At 41.6% G+C, this 12,904-nt stretch overlaps 1 protein-coding gene across 2 annotated transcripts in view; it reads left to right on the forward strand.

Annotated features, from left to right (window-relative positions):
• SLC6A1 (solute carrier family 6 member 1) overlaps nt 1–12,904 on the forward strand; it is a 72,685-nt gene that overhangs the window by 41,817 nt on the left and 17,964 nt on the right. For both annotated transcript variants that reach the window (XM_054281310.1, XM_054281309.1), the window contains exons 2-4: nt 8,470–8,883; nt 10,156–10,287; nt 11,569–11,669. In XM_054281310.1, coding sequence (XP_054137285.1) covers nt 8,649–8,883; nt 10,156–10,287; nt 11,569–11,669 — 468 coding nt within the window. In that variant the 5' untranslated portion in view covers nt 8,470–8,648. The remainder of the gene's footprint in view (nt 1–8,469; nt 8,884–10,155; nt 10,288–11,568; nt 11,670–12,904) is intronic.

Here is a 12,904-nt window from a genome sequence, read left to right on the forward strand (position 1 = left end):
AGTTTCCCTGGCAGTGCCCATGCCCTGGGCTGCTATGTGAGCTTGGCTCTGCCCCAGGCCATTCCTGCCCAGCTGGGATCCTGCTGCAGATCCTTGCAGCCCTTGGCTCAGCAGCCCTAGTAACTGAAGTCAAGGAGGCTCCTTTGTGCCCTGAGGAATGTGGTGGGAAGCTGCTGTGCCCTTCCTAGCTTTGGTTTGGAAAGACAGGAGTCTGCTAAAGAAGGCAGGAGCCTCTCCTGAAATGGAGAATGTAAACCTTCCCCACCCCTCCAAATTGCTATAAATTTTAAATTAAGGGGCTCTCAGGCAAAAATATGGGAGCAGGAAATAGCAGTTCTTTAATAGGGAAGGAAAAATAAAAGGATAAAATAAGCAATGCAGTGCACTAGAACAACACACACAGAGTCAGAACCCAACCTGGGTTCTGACCAACCAATCCGTGTGGGTCAGGGTGTTGGTAGCAGTCCAACTGGAAATGTGGCTGCAGCCCTCCTGCAGTGTCAGGGGTGGTTCTGCTGGAGCAGGGGGGATCTGTAGCTGAGGATGTATTCTTCCTCTGAAGATCCAATGGAAAGAGAGACAGCTGCTGTTCCTCTGGTGAATCCCATGGAGAAGCCGTGCTGGTGTCTCAGAACCTCTGGATTATATCTGGGTAGCAATGCTTGGCTCCTCCCTCTGGATTATATCTGGGTAGGAATGCTTGGCTCCTCCCTCTGGATTATATCCGGGTAGCAATGCTTGGCTCCTCCCTCTGGATTATATCTGGGTAGGAATGCTTGGCTCCTCCCTCTGGATTGTATCTAGGTAGTAATGCTTGGCTCCTCCCTCTGGGCTCACATCTCCCAGTGGGATGCTATAGTTCTTATCAGCCATGCAGTGACATTCAGTAGCTGTTATCAGCAATGTCCCCTCCTGAGGGAGGTGTGAATGTGGTCACTCAAAGAGAGAGATAGGGCAAACTGCCCACTTGGCAAAGGTAATCTGCCATACAGATGGGAATGGAAAACAACTTGCATTGAACCTTCAACACTCAGGGCTGGCCTGAGGGGATGGGGCAGCAAAGGCAGAGTTGTTTAAGGGATTTCTCCATCTCTTCCCCACAAAGGCAGTGGGTGCTGTACCTGCTCTGCTGCCTGACAGCTGCCGCTTGTATTTCTTGCTGCCCATGGAGCTTACATAAGTGTCTTTCTGTCCCATTCCATGTCAGAGCAATTTGAAATTTAAATCCCAGTGCTGTGGGATAGTGCCTAATGTGATTAGAGAGCGTGTACCCAGGGTCTTTGTGCTGCACTGCCAGTTCTTCCAGGTTTCTGTAAGTCATAAAGCACTGCAGTGTATGGAGAGCGTGGATTGGAGGTTAGACTCCACTTCTGTTGTTGTAATTATTACCATTATTTCTTAAGCTTGGGAAAAGTTACTTTTCATAGTTTGGAAAAACCTCTAATTTCCAAACTGGAATTGGAGTATTTGTTCATTGTTTGAAGCTGATGTGCTGTGTGCCCATAAATGCACAAATGTCCATGTATGAGCCAATGCCAGGAGGAGCTGGAAGGATGGCACCAGCAGTGGTGGGGCAGCAAACTGCTCAATCCTCACCTGCATCCTCTAAAAGCAGCCTCTGCTGAGGCTCTGGGTTTGTTGCTGCCAAGGTTTGGGATACCTGTGGTGTGTGCAGTAGTTGTGTTGTGGCATAAAGTGCAGCACATCCCCAGGTGATTGTTTGAAGCACTGTTTTCAATGTATTTTAACATAAAAAGCCCCAGGCTGCCTGCCAGGCATACATCACCCTTGACACAAATGGGCTGGGCTGCCTTGGGAAGTGCTGAAACAGGTCTGGGCTCCTTCCTCCAGGAGGTTCCTGCTTTATTCATGAAGATTTCCTAACTAACCCTCTGGTTTGTCTTTGTCACTAAGTCCTGCACTGGGCTGTTTCTCTGTGCACTCAGCAGAGGCCGTAAAGCCCAGCACAGCCTGGGAGGGCTGGGACAGCAGGACAGGCTCCATGCCCAGCACTCACCTGTGGGACCTGTTTGGAGATCTCAGGGGCTCAATCCCTGCTCCTCTCACCCTGTTCCTCTCAATCACTGTTCTTTTCAATCCCTGCTTGTGCAATGCCTGCTCCTGCAATCCCTGTCCCTCTCAATCCCTGTTTCTCCAATCCCTGTTCCTCCAATCCCTGTCCCCTCAATCCCTTTTCCTGCAATCCCTGTTCCTCCAATCCCTGTCCCCTCAATCCCTGTTCCTCCAATCCCTGTCCCTCTCAATCCTTGTTCTTCCAATCCCTGTTTTCTCAATCCCTGTTCCTGCAATCCCTTTCCATCTCAATCCCTGTCCCCTCAATCCTTGTCCCGCTCAATCCCTGTTCCTCTCAATCCCCGTCCCCATAATCCCTGTCCCCATAATCCCTTTCCCTCTCAATCCCTTTCCCCTCAATCCCTTTCCCTCTCAATCCCTGTCCTTCCTGTCTTTGTTGCTCCATTCTGACTCAGGCCAGATTCCTGGGAGCAGGAATTTCTCCCTCATGATGAACCAAACCAGAAATGTACATGTAGATCTCTCCCTGCAGTGCTGAGTTACTGAAGGGAGATTTTATGTTGGTTTGGGTTTTTTCCACTCATCCTCAACACATTCAGCCTCTCCCAATACTTGGAAACTCTGCTAATGGCAAAGCCCAACCCAAACACAAACTGCAGCAACAAAACAAATCTAATCTAGTGCAGGGCTGTTTGTAAAGTCCCAGGACACCCAGGTGGGTTCTTTTTTCCATCCAGGCTGTGTTGGTTGAAAGGATCCACGATCAGTTCTGGCTGTTGAGCAGCAGATGGAGCTGCCAAACTGCACATCTGGGGCTGCACCTGCAGCTGTGCAGCCACCCACGCATGGCCCTGCAGAGGGAGGGCAGCTCCCAGTTTCGGGGTGCTCTCCCAGGAGGAGCCCCCTTTTGCCACCACCATCATCCCAATTTCCTCCTGCATCAGCAAATGCCTTTCCTGGAATGCTGAACACAGCTGGGAGTGGTGGGGTTGGGTCCAGGACACTGGACAGGCATGGGATGTGGAGAAATGGGAGATATCTGCACACAGGGTTTGTGAGGACACAGGCAGAGATGGATTTTCCCTCTCTGAGGCCCACCATGATCCCAGTTTCCTCCTGCATCAGGAAATGCCTTTCCTGGAATGCTGAGCACAGCTGGCAGTGCTGGGGCTGGGTCCAGGACACTGGACAGGTGTGGGATGTGGAAAACTGGGTTTAAAAAGGAGATATCTGCACATAGGCTTGTGAAGATGCAGGCAGAGATGAATTTTCCCTCTCTGAATTCCATCCTGATCCCAGTTTCCTCCTGCATCAGGAAATGCTTTCTCTGGAATGCTGAGCACAGCTGGGAGTGCTGGGGTTGGGTCCAGAACACTGGACAGGTGTGGGATGTGGAAAAAGGGGTTTAAAAGGAGATATCTGCACACAGGGCTTGTGAGGATGCAGGCAGAGATGAATTTTCCCTCTCTGAGTCCCACCCTTATCCCAATTTCCTCCTGCATTGGGAAATGCCTTTCCTGGAATGCTGAGAGTGGTGGGGTTTGGTCCAGAACACTGGACAGGCATGCCATGTGGAAAACTGGATTTAAAAAGGAGATATCTGCACACAGGGCTTGTGAGAATGCAGGCAGAGATAGGTTTTCCTCTCTGAGGCCCACCCTGAAGTGGAACAGGCAGGAAGGTTACAAGCACTGTCCTTGTTCTCTCCTCACCGCAACCACACCTACAGCTGATTTTCTACAGCTTCCAAGCAAAATCTTCCTTTTAATAATTGCACGTGGCTTTATAGTCATGCAGTGATCAGAAATGACAATTCAAAGAAAAATAAAGTCTTTACATATTTTTTCATGTTTCTTTTACCATAACTTTCAGTTAGAACCTCAATCCTCCCTTCCAAAAATGTGTAAATAAAATTGTTGTTGATCTCTGCCTGAGCTTGTGCCGAGTGTTGCCAACACAAGGTGCAGCTTCTTCACCATGGCCATTGTTTCATGTGCTGCACCTCTGATTTGAGCACTGGGCTGGTAAAAAGGAGTTATCAAGAGAAAACAGACAATAAATTGGTTGTGGATGGGTCACAGAAGACATGAAAAGCTTTATTTCAGTAGGTTTTTTCCAGCTGTGGAAGCGTGCAGGAGCCACAAGCACTTCAAAGTTGATTGAAACACCCCCGGTATTTTAATAATCCATATTTGCTTCCTTGATTATTGTTTTATTTAGCTTTTGGAAGTGTACCTAGCAACGGCAATGGTGTTTTAAAAGGTTAAAATGGTTGGGAACAGAAATGAGGAGTGGCCATTGCAGGCTGCCATCTCACTGTGCTGACAATTTCAGCTTTGTCAAACATTTGTCTTACATTAACAGCTAATTATAACCACATGTAAAACTTGACATCATTACCCAGGATTAAGTACCATTGCTTGATCTGATTTATTGTTTAATTCCTTTGGGAGCATTTCAGGGAAAGGTGTTTTAGATAAGAGAACTTTCTAATTTCACTACAAATCCACCATGCCAGCACCGTTAATGGTGGCAACTGCTGTTTCTTGATTTACCTTTTTATAATTCTTTCTGCAGATTCTTAAGAGATCTCTAGGGACAAAATATAATAAGAGAGATTATTTTGGTTAATGGCCAACATTCTAAATTTAGCGTTAATTCACTATTAAACATGGCAACTTCTATCGCTTGGTTGGTATTTCTTGAATTCTTTTTTTGTGTAGACTCATCTATAGGGAAAAAGGATTATAAGTGGTCTTGGAGATTGTTTTGGATTAATACTGAACTTTCTAAATTCACTAATAACCCATTATTAAATATGGCAACTGCTATTAGTTGAAATTGGGTTTAAATTCTTTCTGCAGATTTGTAAGAGATCTATAGAAAAAATTATAATAAATGGGTCTTGGAAATTGTTTTGGTTAACAGTGAACATTCTAAATTCAGTATTAATCCACTATTAAAGATGGCAACTGCTATTAGTTAAAATTGTTTTTAAATTATTTCTGCAGACTAATAAGAGATCTATAGAAAAAATTATAATGAATGGGTCTTGGAAATTGTTTTGGTTAACAGTGAGCATTCTAAATTCAGTATTAATCCACTATTAAAGACGGCAACTGCTATTAGTTGAAATTATTACATTTTTTCTGTAGACCTGTAAGTGATCTATAGGGACAAAATGTAATCAGTGCACATTGGAGGTTGTTTTGGATTAATAGTGAACTTTTAAAATTTACTGTTTAATTTACCATTAAAGGTGGCAAGTGATACTTCTTAATTTATTTTTTTTAATTCTTTCTGTAGACACATAAGAAATTAATAGCAGCTAATATAAGAAATGGATCTTGGAGATTGTTTTGGATTAATAGTAAATGTTCTAAATTCATTATTGATCCATTATAGAAGGTGGCAACTGCTATTTTTTGAATTTTTTTAAAAATTCTTTTCTCTGTAGACTCATAGGAGATCTATAGAAAAAATATAATAAATGTGTCTTGGAGATTGTTTTGGTTAATAGTGAACACTCTAAATCCACTATTAATGGTGGCAACTGCTATTCCTTGATTACTTTCTTTAATTCTTCCTGTAGACTCCTAGGAGATCTATTGGAAAAATTATAATCAGTGGGTTTTGGAGATTGTTTTGGATTAATATTGAATGTTCTAAACACACTATTAATCCACTAGTAAGGGTGGCAACTGCTGTTTCTTGATTTATTTTTTTAATTTTTTCTGTAAACTCATAAGAGATTTATAGGGACAAAGTATAATAAGTGGATCTTGGAGATTGTTTTGTATTAATAGTGAACTCTCTAAATCCACTATTAATGGTGGCAACAGCTATGCTTGATCTGTTTTTTTCTTTTCTTAATTATTTCTGTAGACTTGTAAGAGATATATAGGGATGAAATATAATCAGTGGGTCTCAGTGATTGTTTCGGATTAATTGTGAATGTTCTAAATTCACTATTAATCCACTATTAAAGATGGCAATTGCTATTCCTTGGCTTGTTTTTTTTTATTCTTTTTTCCATAGACTTGTAAGTGATCTACAGGGACAAAACATAATAAATGAGTCTCAGAGATCGCTTTGGATTAATTGTGAACGTTCTAAATTCACTATTAATCCACTATTAGAGGTGGCAACTGCTATTCCTTGGGGTTTGGGTTTTTTAAATTCTTTTTTCTGTAGACTCACAGAAGATCTATAGGGACAAAATCCAATCTGTGGGTCCTGGAGATTGTTTTGGATTAACGGTGAACTTTTAAAATTTACTGTTAACCTACTATTAAAGGTAGTGACTGCTATTCCTTGGTTTGTTTTTATTTTTAATTCTATTTCCTGTAGACTCATAGGCGATCTATAGGAAAAAATATAATTAATGGGTCTTGGAGATTGTTTTGGCTTAGTCATGAACATTCCAAATTCAGTATTAACCTACTATTAAAGGTGGCAACTGCTATTCCTTGGTTTGTTTGTTTTTAAATTCTTTTTTCTGTAGACTCATAGAAGATCTATAGAGACAAAATACAATCTGTGAGTCTTGGAGGTTATTTTGGATTAGTCATGAACATTCCAAATTCAGTATTAAACTACTATTAAATGTGGCAATTGCTATTCCTTTGGTTGTTTTTTTTTTAATTCTTTTTTCTGTAGATTGTAAATTATTTTTTTTCTGTAGATCATTCATGGGCAATCCATAGGAAAGAATATAATAAATGGGTCTTGGAGATTATTTTGGATTAGTTGTAAACATTCTAAATTCAGTATTCCTACTATTAAAGATGGCAACTGCTATTCCTTGGGAATTTTTTTTTAAATTCTTTTTTCTGTAGATCACTCATGGAGGATCCATAGGAAAAAATATTACAAATGGGTCTTGGAGATTGTTATGGTAACACCACAGTGAATGTTCTAAATTCATTATTAACCCACTATTAAAGGTGGCAACTGCTATTCCTTGGTTGGTTCTTTTTTTAAATTCCTTTCTTTGTAGATTCATAGGTGATCCATAGGAAAAAAGATAATAAATGGGTCTTGGAGGTTGTTTTGGATTAGCCATGAATGTTCTAAGTTCAGTATTCCCACTATTAAAGGTGGCAACTGCTATTCCTTGGTTTGATTTTTTTTTCATAATCCTTTTCTCTGTAGACTCATGGGCAACCCATATGAAAAAATATAATAAATGTGTCTTGGAGATTGTTTTGGATTAGTTGTGAACATTCCAAATTCAGCATTACCCCACTATTAAAGGTGGCAACTGCTATTCCTTGGTTTGTTTTTTTTGTTCAATTCTTTTTTCTGTAAACTCATAAGCAATCCATAGGAAAGAATATATAAATGGGTCTTGGAGATTGTTTTGGCAACACCACAGTGAACATTCCAAATTCAGTATTCCCTCTATTAAAGGTGGCAGCCGCTATTCCTTGGTTTGTTTGTTTTTAAATTCTTTTTTCTGTAGACTCACAGAAGAGCTATCATAAAATAGATCTATCAAAAAATATCATAAATGGGTCTTGGAGATTGTTTTGGATTAGTTGTGAACATTCTAAATTCAGTATTTCCATTACTAAAGGTGGCAACTGCTATTCCTTGGTTTAGTTTTCTTTTAAATTCTTTCCTTTGTAGACTCATAGGTGATCCATAGAAAAAAATACAATAAATGGGTCTTGGAGATTGTTTTGGTAACATGGCAGTGAACATTCTAAATTCAGTATTCCCTCTATTAAAGGTGGCAGCTGCTATTCCTTGGTTTGTTTTTTTTAAATTCTTTTTTCTGTAGACTCATAGAAGATCTATGGGGACAAAATACAATCTGTGGGTCTTGGAGCTTGTTTTGGATTAGTCATGAACATTCCAAATTCAGAATTAACCCACTATTTTAAGGGTGGCAACTGCTATTCTGTGGGTTTGGTTTTTTTTTTTAATTCTTTTTTCTGTAAACTCACAAGCAATCCATAGGAAAGAATATATAAATGGGTCTTGGAGATTATTTTGGATTAGTTATGATCATTCCAAATTCAGCATTAACCCACTATTAAAGATGGCAACTGCTATTCCTTGGGTTTTTTAAATTCTTTCTTCTGTATACTCATAGGCTATCCATAGAAAAAAATACAATTAATGGGTTTCGGAGATTGTTTTGGTAACATCAATGTTAGAACGTAAAAGTTTTAAATTCAGCATTAACCCACTATTAAAGGTGGCAACTGCTATTCCTTGTTTTTTTTTTTTTTTTAATTCTTTTTTCTGTAGATTGTAAATTCTTTTTTCTGTAGACTCATGGGCGATCCATGGGGAAAAGTTCCAACCAGTGGATCTTAGGGCTTGTTTTGTAGGGATTGCTGGGTCCAGCCCCATCCCCTAGAGCAGGGCCCATTCCTCCCACTATCCCGTGTCCGTGTGTCTGAGTGTGCCCGTGGTGTCGCGCAGGTGGCTCCGGGGCGCGCTGAGGCTCCACGCGGCGGCTCCGCGGGCCGGCCCTGCGCTCGCCATCGCTCCCTCGTGCATCGGGTGGATCGCCACGAGCCGCAAAGCTGCTGTCCACGTGGACTGGTGCTGACATCTCCCGCCCCGCCGCCGCCAGAGCCTCGCCTGCCAAGCCCAGAGACATGGCCACCAACGGCACCAAAGTGGCGGACGGACAGATCTCCACCGAGGTCGACGCCTCCATCACCAACGACAAGCCCAAAACCTTGGTAGTAAAAGTGCAGAAGAAGAAGACGGACCTTCCAGACCGAGACACTTGGAAAGGGAAATTTGACTTTCTTATGTCCTGTGTAGGTTATGCCATTGGCTTAGGGAATGTGTGGAGATTTCCCTACCTGTGCGGCAAGAATGGTGGAGGTACGTTGGCCGGGTTTGTGGGGTAGGAGTCACCAGCAAATCAGCAGCAAATCAAAACCTGGTTTGGAGAGATTTTTCATACATGTGGTTGGGGATTTTTTGTTGGTTTTTTGTGGGGTTGCAGGATTTTTTTGAGAATTTTTTGGGTTGTTTTTTTTGGTTGGTTAGTTGGTTTGGTTTATTGGGTGAGGTTGAGGTTGGTTTTATTGGCTTTTTTTTGTTCGTTAGCTATGGTGTTTTGGATAGTTTTTTTGAGTTTACTGTTTTGTTTGGTCTTTCAGTTTTTGTTGCTGTTTTGGTTTGGGGTTTTGGGTTTTCTGTTTGATTGTTTGCTGTGGAGTCTTTTTTGGCTTTACTTTGTTTTGTATTTTTTGGGTTTTGTTGGTTTTTTTTGGTTTTTTTATTTTTTGTTTGTTTCTTTGCTGTGAGGGGTTTGGGGGGTTTTGGGGGGATTTTCATTTTTTGGTGTTTTGGAGTTTTGTTGTTGCTTTGGTTTAGTTTTTGGGTTTTTTGTTTTGTTTTGGGGGGGTTTTTTGTTGTTGTTTTGGTTTGGCTTTTGGGTTTTTTGTTTGGTTTTTGATTTTTTGTTTTTTTTGGTTATTTGCTGTGATGTTTTGGGCCTGGGGTTTTTTGTTGTTTTGTTGTTGTTTGATTTTGGTTTGTTTTAGGGGGTTTGCTGTTGTTGTTTTGGCTTGGGTTTTTTGGGTTTTAGTACTTTCCAGTATTCCAGGAGGTTCAGAGCCATTTTGGAGTGTGGAGCTCTGCTTTGAGCTCTGCTCTGAAGTTTATCCTAACTCCGAGCTGTCAGTGGCACTTAAAAGACCATAAAGTATCAGAGCAGAACTAAAGCAGGTTGCCCTCCATCCCACCCTGCAGATCACTCTCTTTTGGGCTGAGTTTTGAGAGGATTTCATGGGTTTTGTAGCTGACTCTGAGCTCTCCATAAAAGGCTGGAAAGCTGCCAGGGCTGGTTAAAGCCTTTGCGCTCTCTGTGAGAGGTGAAGGCAGCAAAGCCCACAGGCTTCTGGATTTCAGCTTTTTACTTCCACAGAAAACATTTAAACGATGGGGAGTTCTCGTTTTCCCTTTATTTTCACCTCTGGAGGTGCTGGTTCAGAAGTGCACGTGTGATTTCCACTAACATTTTTGAAAAGTTACATCTGAGAGGAAAAAATCCCTGTGGGTTTTTTTTCATACGTAACAGGGATGGAAACTGGAAATTCACTTGTGTTTTTCCCCACTGTAACAGGCTTGTTAAAAATTTCTTTTTAGGTGCATTCTTGATTCCCTATTTCCTTACTTTAATTTTTGCTGGAGTGCCACTGTTCCTTTTGGAGTGTTCCCTTGGTCAGTACACATCTATAGGAGGCCTTGGGGTGTGGAAGCTTGCTCCAATGTTCAAAGGTACAGTATGGATCCCAATTCTTTCTCATTTGGTTCCAAACTGCAGAAGTTTCCCAAAGTGCCAGGGCAAGGATGTTTCTTAGTGCCTTTCATTTATATTTAAACCATGATTTTTCTAGAGAAGACACACTGATTTTCTGATGATTTTGAAACATGCTGGGCTATATTTTTTTATTCTCCATTAAAAATAGTGACATTTAGGCATTAGAATTGTAACAAACTTATTTTTGAGCTTCAAAAACTCTTGTGGGTTTCTGTAGAAATGCATGAAGACCGTTAAAAATAGCATATCCAGCAGTAGTTGTCTGAGCAGGATTGGATGTGTTCGCAGCGATTTGGTAAACTTTGGTAAATTTTTCTGAGCTCACAGAGATTGGCATCAACTGGTTTTTAAACTGAAATTCCAAAGCCAGACACTTTTGGCAATTTCATACTGAATTCCTTAAGAAAAACTCACTCCATGCTTTAAGTTTGAGGTTTGATTGGCAGAACCCCAGGGGTTTTAATCTCGATTCTGCACAGACCCACAGACCTCCCAAATGATGATTTTCACCCTTCTAATCCCAAATCCTTTGACACTGCCGAGCTCCTGAGCTGAGTTCTGGCCCAGCAGAGCTGCACGTGGTGTTACAAATTACCTCACCCAGTAGGATTGACAATTAGCACAGGGGGAGCTGAGAGTTTGTTGAGATTGGATTTTGCTCCGGGAGATTTAGCGCTGGCAAAACGCAGGGAGATGGAATTGTCTCTCACAGAGAAGTGGTTTTGCTCGAGTTGCTGCTGTGGGTACAGCCTTGCTTTGAATTATCCTGATTATTGTGAGCACTTCCTCCAGCTCAGGGTCATGGAATAGTTCAGAACACCCCTGGAGTGTCCATGTGGAGCAGAAGACACCCTCGTGGTGGAACCCTGGCACGTCTTTGGTCTGGCTGCCAGCAGGCACTGTGATCGTGTCCTGAGTGCCTTGAACACATTCTCACAGTGTGTGCATCTGCCACCAGCTCCTGCGGGGCTGCTCTGCCAGAGAATGAGCTGATTTAGCTCCTTTTCCTGGGAGTAAAACGTGCCAGGAACTCTCAGCAGGTGGGACTCCACCACTGAAGGCTGGCAGTGAGCTCATGGATGGCTGAGCCATCACCCAAATAATCACCTCTGTGTAGTGGCACTGCTGAAATTCTCACTCCTACAACATTTCCCAGTGGTGCCTGTCTGTCCCATGTGATGTGTTTGCCCTTCACTTGGAAGTTCCCTTGGTTTTATTTCTCTTTGTTTTCCTTGCAGGTGTGGGGCTGGCTGCTGCAGTCCTGTCCTTTTGGCTAAATATCTACTACATTGTGATTATTTCCTGGGCCATATACTACCTGTATAATTCCTTTACCACTGTAAGTGTGTGTCAGAGGGGATGGGGAATTGTTTCTTGGATGTAAAGCCGAGTAAAATATGGATACACCACTAATCTGCCTCAGTGTAGATGTGTGAGGTTAACACAACGCGCACAGAAATCTGTAGGATAATCCATTCTTACTGAAAAAAACCTATTTTGTAAAAATCCCTTTTATTTTTTTTTTCTCCACAAGAAATTTAGAGCAGAAAACTGAGCTTACAGGTCAGTCACTCCCCCAAGAAAAATTTTAGTGTGAAACTAATTATTTTGTTTCTTCAGTAGCAGCCACACAAATATGAGTTCTTTGGGAAATGGTATCATTGCAATGTGGCTTCATGATGGGGGTTTATTAAAGAAACCCCCATGGAATGGAAGGTCTGTGATTTGATTAGCTCTGAACTTCCATTCATTGTTGTTATTTTTGCTTTGTTTTCTTTCCTGTTTACTTTATTTTTAGCTGCCTTTTTTTTTCCCCTCAAGGGTGATTCATCAGCTGAGTAAGTCCTGTCTGATTTGTGGGGTTTGGCCATCTGAGGAAGCATTCTTACATAAGTTGTATATAATTAATGCATCATTGTTCAATTGTCTCTTCTATAAATTTTGCTCATGCTTGCTTGTTCTTGGCTTTAAAGGATTTTGCCTTGACCAAATTTGCATTAATTACTGTCTGGGAGTGACATGACCATTTCTGCTTTGTTGTCCTCAGAATTGGTATTGATGTGAAAGGTCAGGCAGAGTCTGGAAGTGTTTCTTGTGGCCCGTGTTAAATGAATATTGACTTCTAATTCCCTTGAAGCCTCTTCTCCTTGTGTATAAAGCATGCAGTTCTGTGAGAGGATTTCCCAACAATTGCCATCAAAAAGATTATAAATTGTATTTAAATGAGGCTCATTCTAATGGATACCATGAGAAACAGGTTCTGCTCCTCACAGCTTCTGAAAGATGGGATGGACACATGCAGAACATGCACATAACAGATAGATATTTAATCTTTCTCCAATTATCCTCTGACCTGAGGGGAAAATGAAACTCTCTGATCAATAACCATCCCAATTTTGTTATCTCTTCTGCAACAAGAAGTACCAGGAACTCCAGGAGGTCCTTTGTGCTGTTTCACCATACTCTCATGGTGAGTGTATTGAATCCAGAGCATTTGGGCTGCAATTTTAAGGAAAAGAGGGAATATTCCACACCTGCCTCCCACAGCTGATAGGAATTGAAATAACTTTCACC

Source organism: Melozone crissalis, unplaced genomic scaffold, assembly GCF_028551555.1.
Source record: "Melozone crissalis strain CALT ecotype California unplaced genomic scaffold, PUWL_Pcris_2 ptg000029l_1, whole genome shotgun sequence".
Taxonomy (NCBI): Eukaryota; Metazoa; Chordata; class Aves; order Passeriformes; family Passerellidae; genus Melozone; species Melozone crissalis.